Below are 18,996 nucleotides of genomic sequence, written 5' to 3' on the forward strand. Positions count from 1 at the left end.
CTGACTGTGTTTATGTGAACTTTGTGTGTTTTTGACATAACCTTGTCTCAATAAGATGTGAAAGAGAACTTAGTTGAATACTCACGCGACGCGCCATCTGACAGTCAGCTTTTTGTGCGCGTGATTCGGTTGTGTAGAAAACCATATATCAGAAGTTTAGACTGATATGGCTTTAAAAGGCATGCTTATAATAAACTTTCATGATGATGAAGCACTGTAATGTCACGTGAGAGTGTTAGTAATCAAAACTACTCTAAAACTAGAGATGATAATCAAAACCAAACAGATTTTTTAGTTTTTGGCAGAGTATCTGAGGCAGGAGTTGTAAAGGCTCCGCCCTCCTCTGGAAAAGGGGGATGGGGAGCAGCAGCTCATTTGCATTTAAAGATATATGCACGAAAACAGCATGTCGTTAGCCTCATAGCATAATTGCCTAAGTCATATTTCAATGTTTTTGGAAAACAAGACAAGTTTTGCAGCAGTGGTAGGACAGTAAAGTTAGGCAGATATCACAATTTGGCCAAAAAAATTACTTAGGCAATTATGCTATGAGGCTAACGATGTTTTTCCTTCCACTCAAAAATGGGCATTTACAACATGGTATAATAAATGATCTTTGGGTTTTTTGAGCTGAAACTTCACAGACACATTCTGGAGAGTGGGGACACCTGAGACTTGTATTGCATCTTGTGAAAATGGGCATAATAGGTCCTCTTTTTGAGGCTTTCTCAAGGTGTTCCATTCATTTGTGCTCAAGTAAATGCGTCACTCGCGAGTAGGCCCTATTATTCCTAAATCCATATTTGACTCATTTTTGTATAGATTTACTGAATTTTGACATGAGTAAAAAGTCCTGTCACACGTAATCATGATGAATATTGTTTTCATTATCGACCATTTGTGCCACTGACTTGCACTCTAGTACTCAGCGTGTCCAGGGAAAGAATGAGTCAAGCTGTGTGAGAGACATGGGAAGCATAATCCCTTTTAAAAGTTCATAATGTTTTTCTAACTACACAAGTTTATTTCCCCCTTCTATAGTGATCGACCCTACAGGGAAGGTTCTCAGAACTTCCCTCGCATTCTGGCAAGGTTCTCTCAAAGTAATGAACAAATGATCTTCCAGGAACGACAACAGAACATCCGGTCAAAGTTATCTGGTCTTTAATAACCTTATCAAAACATTATAGCACAAAAATGTTATTTATACATCATCATGGAATGTTTTTCTGCAACCTTTTAGGCAGACGTTAGACCAATGTTTTTTTAAATGTTACTTTCTACTTTTTTTCAGATGGTTCAGATAACATTCAAAAGCATACGTTCCCATAATACTTGCAAAACGAGAAAATAGGGAAAACATTTCCTTAATGTTCTCTAACGTTCACATAACCCCCAAAAAATGGAAGCTTTGAACATTTGGAGAACATTTAGAAATGAGCAAAACATATTTTTGTTTGCTGGGGACCCATCAGTCACTGTAAAGAACTAACTAAATAAAACAAGACCAATGTTGAGAAATAGATGAATGCCCAGCTGACCACTGTATGTGATCATGCTGCATTTGTTTGATTTTCTTTCCACTGCGTTCAATAAAGCAACAACTAATGTACATTATGTGTGTCTATTACAAATGCAAAGCATGTTTGGCCTGCGATCAGCAGTCTTTTACTGTAAAGCGTGCGAGGTCGACTCACACTGAGATAAAACCTCATGTCGTGGCACATTTCCCATTTATCTCAGAGTGAACAGAACCTCCTGCAGTTCAATTGCACATTTCCTTTCCCCCCACCTGATCAATATTTAAAACGTGTAAATAAATCATTAACGTATGAAGCCCCTCAGGTAGTGGAGAGTTCATTTAGAGATGTTGTTAGTGTCCACATTTGTGTTTGTGTTGCTTTGCGACTTCACCTTTGCGTGATCGAGTAAGAGCGTGTTTAGAAGGTCAATGCACCTTGAGTTATGTGAAATCCACTAGGTGCTTTGATTAGTGTGTGTGTGTGTGTGTGTGACTCTAACTAGTGTTGTCATATAGGGGCCTAGACAGATGGCTCTGTGTTTTATTCTCTCTGGTTCTGGCAGCAGTTATGGATGCCGTTTGAAGTTTGCGGTAACAAAGTCGTAGCTTGCAAACCCATTCCATTACCCTCTTCTAGTCTTCCCATTAATTATGTGGTCTGCTTTGGTTTCTTCGGGGTTTCGGCCCATTAACAAGACATTGTATCAAAAGAGGATAATTTACTAAATGAAATGGATTTGACAAATTGGACTAGAGTTGTTGTTATATTTTTCATGATGCCTAGATATGCAACAGAAACTAACTCTTCTTGCTTATATATGATGTATCAAACAAATGCAGCGTGGGGATTGAGCTGAAAATAACATCAGCTGGAGTTTTCTTTGTTCTGCTGCATTGCTCTATGCACCCTTGTTGCCTGTCGCAATCTATCCACACCATCATGACCCGTGAGCCGTTTGGTGTGCGTATAAATTTGGTGGACAGTGTACTGTCAGAAACGTGTCTTTAGTTGTCAGTCACACTCTGCATTGAACAAACACACGCTAATATGTTCCTCAAATGATTTCACATCTGTCAAGCGGTTCTTGGTGTTTCAACTGGCCAGGACCCAAATGGACCATGAAGATGATTCATATCAAATCAAACTTGTTTTAAAAATGTCAATTTAGGTTTAGTCCATCTTTGTATCACATCACATTTCCTCTAGTCTAGACTGTCATGATGTCAGTGATAATTTCCATGAGCAATGGCTCGGTAAAATAATGCGCCTGTAAATCTCTACCCAGACACTGCATGTCCAAAGCAATTTGCCTTTGTGCACATTTAAAAAAAAAAAAATCCACAGAATATTACTTTGCATTTTTATCAACGTATGCACTGAAAAAAACTGTAATATTCATCGGCTGTTTTTCATGAGCAAAGAATTAAAGTCTAGCAGTTATAATTAGATCTAAAAAATGACAGACTGAAAGGAATAATGTCATCAAAGTCTAAACAAATCTTTGTGTTAAAGATCTACTCCAGTAAAAAGATTTTTAATACTTTTATTCATCAAGGATGCACTAAATTGATCAAAAGTGACAGTTAAGAGACATTTATAATGCTACTAATAAACCCTGTTCTTTTGAACGTTCTATTCAAAGAATTCTGGAAAACAGTGTATCACAGTCTCCAGAAAACCATTAAGAAGCAAAAACTGTTTTCAACATTGATAATAATAAGAATCAATATTAATAATTGAGCACCAATAATAATTGAGCAGAAAATCTGAATATTAGAATGATTTCTGAAGGATCATGTGACACTGAAGACTGGAGTAATGATGATGAAAATTCAGCTTTGAATCACAGGAATAAATTACATTTCAATATACACTCACCTAAAGGATTATTAGGAACACCATACTAATACTGTGTTTGACCCCCTTTCGCCTTCAGAACTGCCTTAATTCTACGTGGCATTGATTCAACAAGGTGCTGAAAGCATTCTTTAGAAATGTTGGCCCATATTGATAGGATAGCATCTTGCAGTTGATGGAGATTTGTGGGATGCACATCCAGGGCACGAAGCTCCCGTTCCACCACATCCCAAAGATGCTCTATTGGGTTGAGATCTGGTGACTGTGGGGGCCATTTTAGTACAGTGAACTCATTGTCATGTTCAAGAAACCAATTTGAAATGATTCGAGCTTTGTGACATGGTGCATTATCCTGCTGGAAGTAGCCATCAGAGGATGGGTACATGGTGGTCATAAAGGGATGGACATGGTCAGAAACAATGCTCAGGTAGGCCGTGGCATTTAAACGATGCCCAATTGGCACTAAGGGGCCTAAAGTGTGCCAAGAAAACATCCCCCACACCATTACACCACCACCACCAGTCTGCACAGTGGTAACAAGGCATGATGGATCCATGTTCTCATTCTGTTTACGCCAAATTCTGACTCTACCATCTGAATGTCTCAACAGAAATCGAGACTCATCAGACCAGGCAACATTTTTCCAGTCTTCAACTGTCCAATTTTGGTGAGCTCGTGCAAATTGTAGCCTCTTTTTCCTATTTGTAGTGGAGATGAGTGGTACCCGGTGGGGTCTTCTGCTGTTGTAGCCCATCCGCCTCAAGGTTGTGCGTGTTGTGGCTTCACAAATGCTTTGCTGCATACCTTGGTTGTAACGAATGGTTATTTCAGTCAAAGTTGCTCTTCTATCAGCTTGAATCAGTCGGCCTATTCTCCTCTGACCTCTAGCATCAACAAGGCATTTTCGCCCACAGGACTGCCGCATACTGGATGTTTTTCCCTTTTCACACCATTCTTTGTAAACCCTAGAAATGGTTGTGCGTGAAAATCCCAGTAACTGAGCAGATTGCGAAATACTCAGACCGGCCCGTCTGGCACCAACAACCATGCCACGCTCAGAATTGCTTAAATCACCTTTCTTTCCCATTCTGACATTCAGTTTGGAGTTCAGGAGATTGTCTTGACCAGGACCACACCCCTAAATGCATTGAAGCAACTGCCATGTGATTGGTTGATTAGATAATTGCATTAATGAGAAATTGAACAGGTGTTCCTAATAATCCTTTAGGTGAGTGTATATTCATATAGAAATTAATTTACCTTTATTTTTTGTTTTTACTGTATTTTTGATCATATAAATGCAGCCTTATTGAGTATAAGAGACATTAAAACTCACACACTGTTACTGGAATGAAACCTGCCATTTTTGCCAAAAAGATAAACAATTATCAGTTGTCAAGGCTAATGTGGAATCTTCCTTGTGTGACAACAAGCCCCGGTCTCCTGTATTACATTAGCTCAAATAAACACTGCTCTCTCCGTGGGCACAGAAGCAAAGTTTAAGTAGGAAGTGTCTGGTTTAAGGAGGAGATTGCGTCTTCCTCCGCCATTTCTGATGAATCCCTTGAGCCTGTGGCCCCGGTGTTCGGGGTTAAATGTGAATAGACAGATGTGCCAGAGCCAGAACTGCTGCAGAGCTCTCTGTAAACCCAAGCCATCCTCTTCAATAATGCAGGAACCCACATGTGACGGGCACATGGCCATGCATAGAGCCGAGCATCCCTGCAGGGAGGAACACACTCCTGGGGATAACGGTAGACGAGTATGTCTTTACTTCTTTTGAACGCTTCTAAATATCCCTCCCTTTTCATCGTGCCATTATTTTACAGTTCTTTATTTATACCAGCTATGCAGTAATGAATTTTTGATGATTGGTTTGAAGTTTCCTGTGGCTGAAAGATAAATTAGTAGAAAAGACCTGGGGAATTTGTGACATTTTTGTAGGTTTTTCTTCATAAACTGAGGCTTCTATAAAAATAACCACTATTTTTTATTATTTTTGGTATAGAAAACGTATATATGTTCCAGCACTAACAATCCCATTAAATGCTTTATATTTCATAATGTTTCAATTGATCCCATACAGTTACATTTGCTACCAGCAACAGTGTAAGCTTTTATGTTCGACATTCAATCAACAACCTAGTTTAAATTCAAAATTATCATAACTTTGGACAGCAGAATACAGTAAATATCTTTTTTTTTTTTTTACCATATACTGTAAAAAAAAAAAAAAACACACAAAAAGATCTTTACTGAGAATGCTGAATAATTGTCATCACATGTATTTATCATTAAAGAAATGTAATGTGTTGCAATTGCATCCATACCACATCCATCTTCTCGTCTTGAGAGTAGATTTTTCTTAAGTCTTCATTTTTCTGCAATACATTTCGGATCAGGATGTGCAAAAGTGTGGGCTACGTTTTAACATTAAAATTTGCACATTATAACTTTAGTTCTTTCTTTGGTGCATTTTATATAACGCTGTAAAATGTATTGGCTCCGATATTTCCTTTTTCCAATATTTACTTCCTGTATTTTGTCGCTCTCTACTGTTTAATATGAAGACTACAATAAAAGAGTGCCTTAAATCATTTTCCATTCCCGTAGTAATGCCTGAGATATATTAAATGCAGATAGGTTAAGAACATTATTTAATGTTATCTTAAGAATATATTTAACATAAAACATATAATAAAATGGATTCTAATGGATATTATTGGACGCATTATATATTTAAAAAAGAGTTCTGTCTCTTTAAGAGAGTCCATTCTGCCTTCTTGACGCTTGATTTAGACGTCAGAGCTACTTTCTGCGCCGCATGTGTTGAACGAGTCGATTTATCTCTGTAGGTTTCCTCAAAAACATCTTGGAATGGACTCAAATATTTATGGATAAAGACAATATTTTATAAGAAACACTCTTTCAAAGTAAGAATTACTTCAAATAAAGGTGTTTTTGAAAAGGTACTGACTTGTAGAGAACGTGAACTGATATTACTACAGCGTTACATTAAATATATCAGAGCTGGAACTAACTTTATCTGTTTTAGTGTGATTTTACAAGATATTCTGCATTCTTTATTTCAGTCTGTGATAGTTGTGACATGCAGTAATGGCTCTCCTGGAGAAGAATGACCTAGAAATACAAGCTATGGCCAGTGAAGAAGAGTTAAATGACCCTAAACCAGAGGAGGATGAGAAAGCAAACTGTGTCCAACATGCTGACCAGGAGATGAACTGTGAAGATGGTAATGATGATGATGATGGTGGAGCTCTTGAAGCGGGGACTAATGAAGAGGATGAGCTTGAGAAACCAAAGGGCAAGAAACTTATTCCAGGTATCGTGTATATAGGACACATCCCTCCGAGGATGAGACCAAAACACATGCGGAATATGCTGAGTGTGTACGGAGAGATCGGCAGGATCTTCCTACAGCCTGAAGGTAAAAAAAACTACATGACTGAAATAAAGCTGTTGACTTGTCTTTTTTTACCTTTTACTTCTTTCTAAAACATCCCCAAACTTTTGAACAGCAAGGTATGTGTCTATATAGGCAGGCAGATGCTTAAGAATAAATGATTAGGTCTTTATAACAGTGATTATTATGTTTCTGGCATGTTATATGTTTGGCAACAGTTATTCTACCTAAACCCTATGGAGTGTGTAGCTTTTCATTTCTTAAACAATCATGTAGGAAGACATGAAAATGTCAAGATTAGGCTCAAATTGTGAAAGAATGGTTGTGAGGGAGCATGACGAATAATTTTCACACGTGAATTGGCACCTCTGAGTCTAGACCTTTAATTCATTGAAAGTCTTTGGGATGTGCTGGAGGAGACTTTACAGAGTGCTGGACTCTTGCATTGAAATGTATGCACCTCTTGATCATGGTAATAAATGTTACGATATTATTTCCATCAAGAGGTGCATCGATTTTTCACACTTACTGTGTAGAAAGTGCATGTTTTCATGTTTGACCAACATTCCCACTGAAAATCTGACTCTCTTTTTAGATCGTTGTGTAAAAAATAAGAAAAAGAAGGCAGGAACCAGATCATCCAGTTTCACTGAGGGATGGGTGGAGTTCAGAGACAAGCGCATCGCTAAGAGAGTCTCAACCACTCTGCACAACACACCCATGGCCAACAGGAAGAGGAGCCATTTCAGCAGTGACCTGTGGTCCATCAAGGTACACAATACAGATACACTACCATAGAGGTGTGAAGAGCACCTGAAAACAGTGAGGTGCTGTAATAATGTAAAATATGGGGGAAATTATGTTGTTGTTTTTTTACAATCAAGCATGAAAGCATATTCTAGTATACCCCAAAACAAAATCAAGACTTTGTAAAAGGGCAAGATAGGACCCCTTTAAGTATTTTCCTCATACTGAATGTAGGCTCAGAGATGCACTAGTCCTCAACACCTAAGAGACATGCCAGTGAAAAACAAGAAACGGTTGATTTGTGAGGAGAGCAATCACGTTTATTTTCTAAAATCAAGATGAAACTGAACACCTCAAAACTGCAATCGACACTTAAATGTCTGCAGACACTCAAGTCTCAGTTAAGCTCAAGTTCTCAAAAAGGGCGTAAGTAAACCAATATCCCTCAAAAAGTTATTTTCAACATAACAGATCAAGCAAATAATGTTGCACTTATACTGGTTTGGGCCTCATCACAGGCTGCATGTCCTCATCTCATATTTGAAACTCCTGTGATTAACAACTACATGCTAATGCACCTGCATTTGTGCAAGGTAGCCTTATTGACAGAGCCGGACAGTAACGGAGTACATTTACTTGAGTACAGTACTTAAGTACAATTTTGAGGGATCTGTACTTTACTCGAGTATCATTTTTGGGGAGTACTCATGACTTTACTCAAGTACATTTGAGAGGCAAATATTGTACTCTTTACTCCACTACATTTCTATCCATAACCGTGAGTACCCGTTACTACTTCTAAAAAAAAAAAAAGGAAAATCTCGGACACCCTCAATTTGTTGTTTCCCTCTCAAACATGATTGGATTGTGCAGGCGCCACTGATTGGGACAGCCTATCAGCAATCACCTTCAGCTTTCCGTCAAAGTCAACTCCTTGGTCAGATTTAGATAAGAGACAAAACCATGGACGAAACAATGGATGAAGACGCAGCAGGTCCATCCTGGGAATGTGCCAACCCATGGCCCCATGGGTTAATGATAGTTAATGATAGTTTTCGCTTCAAGTGTTTGCTGTGTTTACCAATGTAAGCACTGTGGCAGTAGTAATGCAATATTTAGAAAATGTACTCTTGTACTCTTGATACTCAATTACTTTTAAAAACAAGTACTTCAGTACTTTTACTTAAGTAGACATCTGACTGTTGTACTTTTACTTGTACTTGAGTAAAATTTAGCAAGGGGTATCTGTACTTTTACTCAAGTATGAAGCTGTGTACTCTGTCCGCCTTCTGCTTATTGACAAGTTTAAGTGAGTAACGGTAAGAAGCTATAGTACCTTCAATGAGCTGTAGATGGCGATATCACTTATTTTGTTCAACTTAAAAAGTTCAGTCTGGTGCAGAATGTAATGTGTAATTGCATTACTCATCAGTCATCACGAATCTATCGGAGTGTACATATACTATACTTATTACATTTACTCAAATACTTTACACTGCTGCACTACCGTTCAAAAGTTTGGGGTCAGAACTTAGTACGTGTTTTTTTTTATTAATTAATACTTTTATTCAGCAAGAATGCTTTAAATTGATCCAAAGTTACAATAAAGACATTTGTAATGCTACTAAAGATTTCTATTTCAAACAAATGCAGTACTTTTGAATTTTCTATTTTTCAAATGATCCTGAAATTTGTTTTATCATGGCCTCCAGAAAAATATTAAGCAGCACAAATGTTTGGAACATTGATAATAAAAAGAATATTAGAATCTGAAGGATCATGTGACACTGAAGACTGGAGTAATTTTGATCAAATAATTGCAGCATAAGAGACATCCCACACTTTTCAATGGTAGTGTACCTCCCTTGTATACAATATAAAATTCATAATATTTGACTTTTTTTTTCTTTTCTCTCTTTCATCAAGTATCTGCACCGGTTCCATTGGTGCCATCTCAGCGAGCGATTGGCTTATGAGCAGACGGTCTATCACCAGCGTATGAGGACGGAAATCTCCCAGGCGAAGAAGGAGACCAACTTCTACCTGGCTAGTGTGGAAAAGAGCCAGAATCTGGAGAAACTAAAGAAGAAGAAGGAGAAGAAGGGAGAGGTTGTAGAGGAGAAGACATGGGACTACAAACAGCGTTCTACAGAAGAAGAGATCCACCTGAAACGGTTCAAGAACAAAGGCATATCCAAGAAGAACCTCCAGAAGGCACAAGAGAAGAGCAAAACCATCCAGGACAAAGCTCAATCAAACGTTTCCCTCCTGGCCAAGATCTTCAGTAGTGGAAGGGCCCAGGAATGATGTGCTGAGAACATTAAGGTTGCTGTCAGGTTTTGGTGATACTACAGAGTGGTATTGGCGCTTACTTAAGATGCATTTCTTTTCCCGTAATTGTTTGCATACTTCTCAACATTCAGTCTTTGAACAGATGTTCTACTTGTTTTTTTCTGTCAAAGAACAGATGTAAACCTCTTGTAGATTGTTCTGATTGACAGTTTCATACTTTCAGAGTAAAACACTGTATAACTCACACAAGAACGCTCCACCGTTGTGCAAACGGTGTTACATTTTCCCATGAAAAGAGGCTTAATGTCCTCTGAAAGCATAATAAATTGTTTATTCATGAAATTTTACTCTAATTCTACCTCCTGCCTGTTTCCAAAAATTTGCTCAAGTCATTTTTTTTATATTGTTTTTAACGTATAAATTCTCATTGGGTGAGTTTTTGGGGGTCATATCAATTATTCATATTATTTTAATATGAATAATATTGTCTTTAGATACAAATCGTCCTAAGTAATGAGCCAAAAGTAATGATTTTATTTATTGTATTAATACAATGTCAATATGAAGGACTTCTGTGCTTAGAAAAAAAACAAAACAAGATTTTTAATTACCTTCCTGAAAAAATTGTACAAGATATCACAAGGTTGTATTGTAAAATATCTTAAGATATCTTAATATCTTTTTTTTTTACCATAGGTCAGTAGAAATGGTGTACAATGACATTTCACAGCATTACATTGTTGCAGGTTTTTTAGTTTTTTTTTGGTAAGGACAAAAAGATCAGTTTGTCTGATCCTAGAAGACATGGCATCACAAGACAGAAACATTGGGTATTTTAGAGGAAATGGCTTGTTCTTTTCCCCCTTGTTTCGCCCCTGTTTTACACAACCATTTATGCACATCTGCTTGTAAAATGAGATCTTCCTCATCCTAAGAAGACAGATTTCTCCAGGCCATCTTCTGCTTTGGTGTACTCCAGGAAGGACTGGTAGTATCGGGTCTCATAGCGTGGGTTGTTCCTCACATATTTCAAATATTCTGGGGCTCCAGGACAAATGACGTTGTCAGCCAACAGGACAGTGCCTTTTTTGAGTAGACCACAGTCCTGCAATGTCATAAAATAAATACATTTGTAATTTTCCTTATGTTAGGATGATTACTTAAGGGGTTAAAGTACACTCTTAAACTGCAAAATTCAATTTTATATGGCGTTTGCATATAAATGTGTCTTTGCAGTGTGTGGAGACAACCACCATACCATGAAATAAAAACCATTCACTACTTTTTTTATATTTATCCTCAAAAAGTCACTCAATAATCAAGCAGTTTGGATTTTCTGAGCACAATGATGTCTTAATGCTCATGCTCCACCCATGACCACTGACGGACTGTCCCATATTAGCATATTTCTGCCCTCAGCCATTGGACACTCCCATGGAAGAGAGGGGTGGGGTGAGCAGTTGCTCATTATCATTTAAAGAGACATGCACCGAAACAGGTCACTGTGAACAAAGCTGTTTTTGAGGAGGTAAAAAGGGTGTTGTTTTACACAACCATTGAGGAATTTTAACCAAAGCATATTACAAACTTTACATGAACACCCTAAAGAATCATACCAACTTGTGGAAAATGGGCATCCAATGACCCCTTTAAAAAGGGGGGTTTTCCACTGGAAAAAAAGGTACCGTAAAGAACCTTTTGTGCAGTGGAAAACTTCTATGGATGTCAAAAGTTCATTGGAGCCATAGATGACAATAAAGAACCTTTATTTTTTTAAGTGTGAAATGGTGTAATTTTGGGGCTTCTTACCTCAAGAAGTTTAGTATCTGGAACGTAACGATCTTTCCAGTGGTCCAGAAACACAAAATCAAAAGATTTTAATCCAAATTGCTCCTTCATTTTGGGAATCAAATCACCAGAGGCTCCTTCCACTATAGTAACCTTTAAAAAAACAACGAAGGCATTTTCAGTCCTTTGAGATGTCACTGCTGGTATCAATAAAATAATCACTTAGTTTGGCATTACAAAATGTTCTGTTTCCTGCCTTCAATTCAAACAAAACTGTCATTTGAATAATAAAAATGTGCAATAGAGAAGCAATAGCGAAGATTAAAAAGCATTTGGTTAACAGAAAAGATTTTATTTTCCAACATCCCACATTTTTTGATGTTCTTTGGACTGTATTGAACTGTCCACAGGATTTTGTTTGAATAAGAAGTGAATGTATGAAATCCAAATGATCATATATATATATTTATTCTTCTTTTTTTCTTTTCTTTGTTTTTCGGCTAGTAGAAGTTCTGAATGGCCGGTAACTTAAAAATGTAGAAGCCAAATTGGCCGGTGAGTAAAAAAGTTAATTTCAAACCCTGAAAGTAATAAATATGGATATTTTTCTTAACTCTCTTCTAGATGAAGATATGCACGAGCCCCCTGGTGAGGCGAAACAAAGAATACTCAGAAATGCCTTGCTTCAGGAAGCAAAAACCATAGAAATAAAATCGAATGCATAAATAATCAGAACGTCGAGGTACAACAGATAACCAAACAGCGTTTGATTACTACACTTTGCTACAGAAAGCCTTTATTAACCCCCTGGAGCCGTATGGATTACTTTCATGATGGATGGATGTGCTTTTTTGGGGATTCAAAATTACAAGCCAGAATATTTTTTAATTAAACTTAAATTGCGTTTGGCTGAAAGAAGAAAGTTATATACACCAAGGATGGCTCTAGGGTGAGTAAATTATTGGATCATTTTCACTTTTGGGTGAACAATCACTTTAATTTTCACTAATGTAAACAAATGTAACCTTATTGTAAGTTGTTGCCGATAATTTGATGCCATTTGCTGAATTAAACATCAAAAATGTAGCATATTATAATTTCACACTCTGTTGTATTTTGTAGTTTATTTACATACACATATTGGTTAGAAACTAGTAAGCAGTAGCCTATACTGTTTGCAAAAGGCAGCAGTAGCTCTTTTGTTCTTACTTTGTCCTGAAGGCCGGCGTAGGCGATGATCTGACGAGCAATGGCGGCAAAGGCTGGGTTGAATTCGACGGTAATGAGTTTGGAGTTGGGGGACAGCAGTCGAGCGATACGAACGCTGGAGTAACCACAGTATGTGCCAAGCTCCAGAGCCATGCTGGGGTTCACCTCCGTCAACACTGAATCCAGTATGAGACCTTCAGAGAGACACAGAACTCTACACTAAATTCAGAAAACAAATCAATAGGTGGCTAATGGCGTAGTCGAAATATCATTAGGACCTTTCTGCCCCATTAGCAGCATTTATTCATCAGTGCCTGCTGTCGCACATGAGCTGCTAAGCAGCATCAGTAGTAAAAGTAAACTAAAAAATAGTACAAAAAGAAACTAAAAACTCAGATCTAAGGTAGACTATTCAGTGCAAAAAAACAAACAAATTTCTTACATTGTATTTCCTTGTTTTCCAGTTCAAACGTCTAAAAAACATACTTAAATTAAAATACATTCAGTCTACTTGAGACCCAAAATGACTTACAAGATATACAAAATGACAAGATATTAAGTCCGAAATAAGTTTCAAAATTCAAATATGAAATAGTATCTGTCAATCGGATGAGGAAAAAAAATCTTGTTTTCCTTTGAATTAAGTTTATTTTTTACCCAATTGGCAGATATTTTCCTTGATTTAATCATACACCATGGATGGAGGGTTATTACAGTTAAATAAAACTAAAACCATTAAAAAAAAGAAAAAAAACATTGAAAAAACAAAACAAGCTTGAACTGAAATAAGATAAAATAGGGAAAAAAAGTACATACATGCCAAGGCAACACTTCTCATTTCCATTTGGTATAGCTTGATGTACTAAAATAACTAAAACTAAAATATCATCTTTATAAAATACTTTTTGTAAACTAATAAAAATGACAAAATAACAAAATTGCACAAATAAAATTTCAAATATTGACAAAAACTACAATATCTCGATTATTTTGCTTCTCATGTAAATGTATCTTGATATATTTATAACTGTAAAACAAGACAAAAATCTTTTTTTGCAGTGTTTTTGCTCATTGCCTCCAATCGTCCCTTCTTTTTTTTTCTTCTTTTTTTGGTGATCTTTCAAGGATTAATGAAGTCAGTTCCCCTCAAATTCACATTATGGTGCTCCACTACAGTCTGACAACTATCGAAATATACTAACTTTGTATATCACATAAAATAGATTCACAGCCCATTCGGGATCAGTCCCATAATGCATTAGTGCATTGTGTTGGACGCAAATGGCTGCACATTGTTCACAGGCGTACATGCAACTAGTGTGCGTGTGTGCAGTCACGCAGAGAGCATATTGACCCAGTAGACAGGAGACTGCCATCACTTCTCATTCAGAACAGCCGGCTGTGAGCAGCCTCAAGGCCATTTACTCAAGAGCAGAGGAGAGAGAGAGCGATAATACTAAAAAAAATACAAAAAATAAAACAATTGGTAAGAAAATTAGAAAGGGCACAGAGAAGAAGGCAGGGAATGGAAACCATGTTGCTACCTTTTTCATCGCCCACGTTCATGGCCCATTCTTTGTGCCGGCAGTAGTAGTCGATGGCTGAGATTACGCTCTGAGGGTCGCCTTTTGTGGCATTCTTTTGAACAGCTTTCAGAATGCGCTGTGTTCATATAAATCAGAAATCAGCAAAGCCAGAGAACAATACTTACAAGATAAAGACATAACATGAGGCCAGGAATTAACGGTTATTTGAATCTATTTTATAGGGTTTTATAATCCTGTTTAATCATCATTCCTTTTAAAAAATTACTGTCACAGTAAGGTGGTACAGGTACTTCAAAGAAATCTATAGCATTTATATGATGCATTAGATTCTTATTAATACAATACAATAATGAAAATCATTTGAAAAAAAAATCTTATTGAAATTAAGTGCATTATGTAACCATAATGTACAAATGTTTTACAATTTAAATAATTTATCATTATTACAGTAAAGAGAATTTCTCTTTGTATTATGATTAAAGTTTTTTAATATATATATATATATACATGACTGTAATGAAAGATGTTCTTAATTGTGATGAAAATGATCCTACAGTGCCTAAAAATGGCAAGAATGGTAACACTTTGTTAACTAACAATGAACAATACTTGTACAGCATTTATTAATCTTAGTTTATGTTAATCTCAACATTTACTACTACATTTTTAAGATCGAAAGTTGTATCTGTCTAACATGAACATGAACATGAACATTTTTATTAACTATAACATTAACCAAGGTTAATAAATGCTGTATTAATATATTGCTCATTGTTAGTTTATGTTAGTTAATGCGTTAACTAATGTTAACAAATGAAACCTTATAAAGTTTTTAATAATAAATAATTTTAAATAATAAATACATTAAAAAAATTATTTTGAATGCAAAAAATGTTCTTAAATGTGATGAAACGACACAGTGCAAAAAAAAAAAAAAAAATAGACCCCAATATAGGGTCCAACATAAATAAATAATATATTTTTTAATAATAAATACATTTATATGATACATGCCCAAAAACATGGTATCCAAAACAGAGTAATGCCATGGTACCTTTTGTTACTTTTTTATCAGCCTCTTTGAACATCTTAAAAAAAACTTGCATCGGAGCCAGCAGGATGATCTCTGCACACGTGAGTGACATATGTATGAATGACAACGAGGGTCACCTGAGGGCGTGATGATCCCGTCGTGATGTTAAGGACCCGCTCAAGGATGTCATCGTGCCAGATGAGCGCCAGCCAGCCGTTGTTCTGCACAGCTGCAGGGATGAGCCAGTGATAGAGGACGTACAGGACAGCTGCTGAAACCACCGCCACTGCCAACAAACTCAACAGCATCCTGAGAGAGAGAGAGAGAGAGAGAGAGAGAGCGGCAGAGGATCACTAAGAGAATATATGATTACGGTCAGCAAAAAAAGATGACATTAACAGCACCACCATTCACAAAGGATGAGACTTCAAAGCATTGTCAGGAAGAATTACACAAAAACAGACATCAGTGTAAATCAGGGAAATGTGTTACAAGTAAAGATGAAGGCCAAATAATAAATAATATTTTACTGAAAGATAATAAAGCCTGTAGTGTAATTATTTTTAATGTCTAGTTCGATCATGAAAGAGGGTGTAGACTGATCTGCAAGCAATCACGTCATTATCACACGGCTCAAGCTGATTGGCCTCTGCTGATCCTGCAGCCAATGAGATTGCTTGCTCAACATTTAAATGTTCCTCTGAAACCCTCCACCTCCCCCAGCTCCACCTGCCTTGATCTGCTACAGGATATATGTATGCAGCATATCTTGCATGCTCACAGTGTTATGTATGTGTCTGTGTATCTATTAGCATTAGCAAATCTATACTTGCTCAGCAGCAGCAGAATCTAGTTCGCCAACACCAAATACATTAACATTGCCATATTCAATAACATGCTAAAGCTATTCAGAGAATTGTCATGATGAAATGTATTTATTATTAAGCAAATATATAATATATATCGGTTACATTTTCTAAGTTCTTATTGCTGTGATGTGCATGTACGCTTTGCATTCGAGTTCTCATTATTCACATTAATTATTCTCAATAGATTTGCATTAACTTAATACAGTAATGAGATTCAACCATGTCTGAACACAGTGATTCTTTATTTAAATCACAAAATAAAGGCAGAACAACAAATTCTACCATACAAATATTTTACAGTCTAAACAATGTATTATTTTTATTGTCTGTTACAGTATGTGAATTTCTTTCTTTCTTTTTTTTGCATTATGATGAGAATGCTTTTTTTTTTTTTTTTTTACAGTCATGAAAAATGTCCTAAGTGTGATGAAAATAATTGAAAATAATGTCACAATGCAAAAAAATGTTTGGTTTATTAATGCAAAATTATTATTTTTATAAAATGATTTAATGTTTGTATTTATTAATGTTTATTTTTACTGATTTTGGAGGGAAATACAACAGGCTTTGTGAAACTAATCTCAAAACTCAATGTCATTTCAACATTGACCTTCCTGAAACCTAAAGCGACATAACCTTTGGACCTAATTTAATGATTAACTCATGGGTATACATATAAATACCAGCAGTTCTAGCAGCAATATTATGATGCAAGATCACATGATGTGCATGCCTACAACATTAACATTAATAGCCAACATTTAAGATATTACAAATAATCAGTAGTATTCTGACTGGTCACATAAAAAAAATGACACGCTGCATGAAATAAAAAGAGGGTTAAAAACAAAAACATTTGACTGTCAGTGATGTGGAGTGCCAAACTCTCCAATCCCCTCTCCTGTTTCAATCCAGTGCTCCTGGAAAACAGTGAAAGCTCCTTTGTCTTTGCTGCGGATTTGGCCACAAGCATAGGGAAGGAAATGAATTAACACAGCTTCATCCCACAGCTGATTTACCACTAACATGAACAGAGTGTGCTTTGTAACGGCTTGCGAAAATGATGATTCAAAAGTTTGCATGCCAACTTTCTAAAGCCAAAAAATGGATCTTAAAGGAATAGTCCACCCAAAATAAATATTCTGTCATCATTTACTTACCCTTATCTCATTCCAAAACCAGTATGAATGTGTTTATTTTGTCTATACAACATTGGACCCCACCGACTTTCATTGTACGGACTCTTTTGACATGTATCTTCTTTGCGTGCCACAGAAGGAAAGAAAGTTTCGGATGACATGAAGGTGAATAAACGCTGACAGAAATTTCATTTTTTGGATGAACTAAAGAACCTCAAGAGTACAGAGAAGTACAGTATGTGTGCAATATACCGCCACGTGGGCGAGATATTACAGTGCTGGCACTGATCCTAATACATCCCTATTAATAAAGCTCAGAATAAGGACTTCAGCTCCGGCTTGACACAATGGGTCGCTCATATAAAGGACTTCAAACACGATCCACTGGAGGCATAAAGTGACAGTAGACGAGCCTGTGTGGTTTAATTAAAGATGGTATCGCTACATGTGCAGACCTGCAGCTGAAAATACAAACCTTAAAATAAGCAGACAGACTGAAAGACAGAAGTGTCTTTCTTAAGCGACCATGTTTTACAGCTTCTGGGTCGTCCACACGTGCTGATGGTAGGTGTTATCAGCCTGCCATGCAGAGACCTGAGGACTTTAAGCAGGGCTGAATTCTGATTACAAGGCCACATGAATATTTAAATCTTCTGCTTAATTATAGATTGCAGCTAGACATGAAGCTGAAGTGTGCTGTTAACACGAAGGCACCATATTAACACCTTTGCATGCTGTGTGCGAGATGTGTCAAGATTTCAATCACCATCTTGCTTGTGAATAAATATTGAAGTGTGAACAACATTGGTTGAGCTGCTGGATCATGCATAAAGTTAAACAAACACGACGTGTCACTGCAAGAAAGGATTCTCACATAATACATAACTCACATATTTACAGCATGCATTTACAGCAACAAAGAACAATCTGTTGCAATATTGTGCCAAACAACATTTCCATAATCTTACTTCCTTTTGCAGCTGTCTTCACATAGGCAACACACACAGAGAGAGAGAGAGAGATGAGCTTCCCTTTCCCTTTTCCTCCGATGCTTTTATGGCTTTCTCTGACAAGTCTTTCTCGCTGGCCCCCTCTCTCTCTCTCTCTCTCTCTCTCTCTCTCTCTCTCTCTCTCTCTTCTCTACCTCTCTCTCTCTCTCTACCTCTCTCCCCTCCCACTTCTGTTTGCTCTTTCTAACCTGTTCTGCTGGTCTGCTCGATATGTGTTGAAAGCGATAAACAGCCATTGGTCACACTACAGAGAGGGAGAGAGAGAGAGAGAGAGAGATGCAAGCACACACATGCATGCAACACTCATAAATACTCAGACACGCACTTACACACGGTTGGAGAAGGAGCTGAACCTCGGCCAACTGGGCTGAGTTTTTAATCCTCCTTTAGCCAATCATTCTCTAATCTTCTCGCGCGTTCCTCCTTCTCCTTCTCCTTCGTTTTCCCCATCTCTCTTCCTCCTGCCCTCCCCTTTCCCACTCTGACACATGGATAATGATGACAAAAGAGAGGCCTTGGCATCACCATTTTCCATATGGGATTAAGAAGGGGAGTGTA

The 18,996-nt window shown here is 37.1% G+C and overlaps 2 protein-coding genes across 6 annotated transcripts; one reads left to right on the forward strand and one right to left on the reverse strand.

Annotated features, from left to right (window-relative positions):
- The first annotated feature begins 6,168 nt into the window (after positions 1-6,168).
- Positions 6,169-10,203, forward strand: abt1 (activator of basal transcription 1). 2 transcript variants are annotated; one of them, XM_084390494.1, is made up of 4 exons: positions 6,169-6,313; positions 6,473-6,828; positions 7,400-7,575; positions 9,478-10,203. In XM_084390494.1, the coding sequence occupies exons 2-4, from the start codon at positions 6,498-6,500 to the stop codon at positions 9,856-9,858; spliced, it is 888 nt and encodes a 295-aa protein (XP_084246620.1). In that variant the 5' UTR covers positions 6,169-6,313; positions 6,473-6,497; the 3' UTR covers positions 9,859-10,203. The 2 variants fall into 2 exon arrangements, with proteins under 2 accessions (XP_084246620.1, XP_084246621.1); XM_084390495.1 differs by having other exon boundaries at positions 6,184-6,349.
- A 112-nt stretch (positions 10,204-10,315) lies between these two features.
- comta (catechol-O-methyltransferase a) lies at positions 10,316-18,904 on the reverse strand. Of its 4 annotated transcripts, none has more exons than XM_084390498.1 (7): positions 18,768-18,886; positions 17,904-18,029; positions 15,558-15,729; positions 14,385-14,502; positions 12,841-13,034; positions 11,653-11,784; positions 10,316-10,948 (listed from the first exon to the last, which is right to left on the reverse strand). In XM_084390498.1, the coding sequence occupies exons 3-7, from the start codon at positions 15,726-15,728 to the stop codon at positions 10,769-10,771; spliced, it is 795 nt and encodes a 264-aa protein (XP_084246624.1). In that variant the 5' UTR covers position 15,729; positions 17,904-18,029; positions 18,768-18,886; the 3' UTR covers positions 10,316-10,768. The 4 variants fall into 4 exon arrangements, with proteins under 4 accessions (XP_084246624.1, XP_084246623.1, XP_084246625.1 ...); XM_084390497.1 differs by lacking the exon at positions 18,768-18,886 and adding an exon at positions 18,397-18,753; XM_084390499.1 differs by lacking the exon at positions 17,904-18,029 and having other exon boundaries at positions 18,768-18,904.
- Positions 18,905-18,996: the final 92 nt, after the last annotated feature.

Source organism: Rutilus rutilus (genome assembly GCF_951802725.1).
Source record: "Rutilus rutilus genome assembly, chromosome: 19".
Taxonomy (NCBI): domain Eukaryota; kingdom Metazoa; phylum Chordata; class Actinopteri; order Cypriniformes; family Leuciscidae; genus Rutilus; species Rutilus rutilus.

Coding starts and splice junctions, on each gene's coding strand:
- comta (XM_084390499.1), bottom strand. CDS start 15,728: ATGCTGTTGAGTTTGTTGGCAGTGGCGGTGGTTTCAGCAGCTGTCCTG. Junction 14,503..15,557: donor CGGGATCATCACGCCCTCAG/GTGACCCTCGTT, acceptor ATATGAACACAG/CGCATTCTGAAAGCTGTTCA. Junction 11,785..12,840: donor ACGCCGGCCTTCAGGACAAA/GTAAGAACAAAA, acceptor GTTTTTTTAAAG/GTTACTATAGTGGAAGGAGC.
- abt1 (XM_084390494.1), top strand. CDS start 6,498: ATGGCTCTCCTGGAGAAGAATGACCTAGAAATACAAGCTATGGCCAGT. Junction 6,829..7,399: donor GATCTTCCTACAGCCTGAAG/GTAAAAAAAACT, acceptor CTCTCTTTTTAG/ATCGTTGTGTAAAAAATAAG. Junction 7,576..9,477: donor GTGACCTGTGGTCCATCAAG/GTACACAATACA, acceptor TCTTTCATCAAG/TATCTGCACCGGTTCCATTG.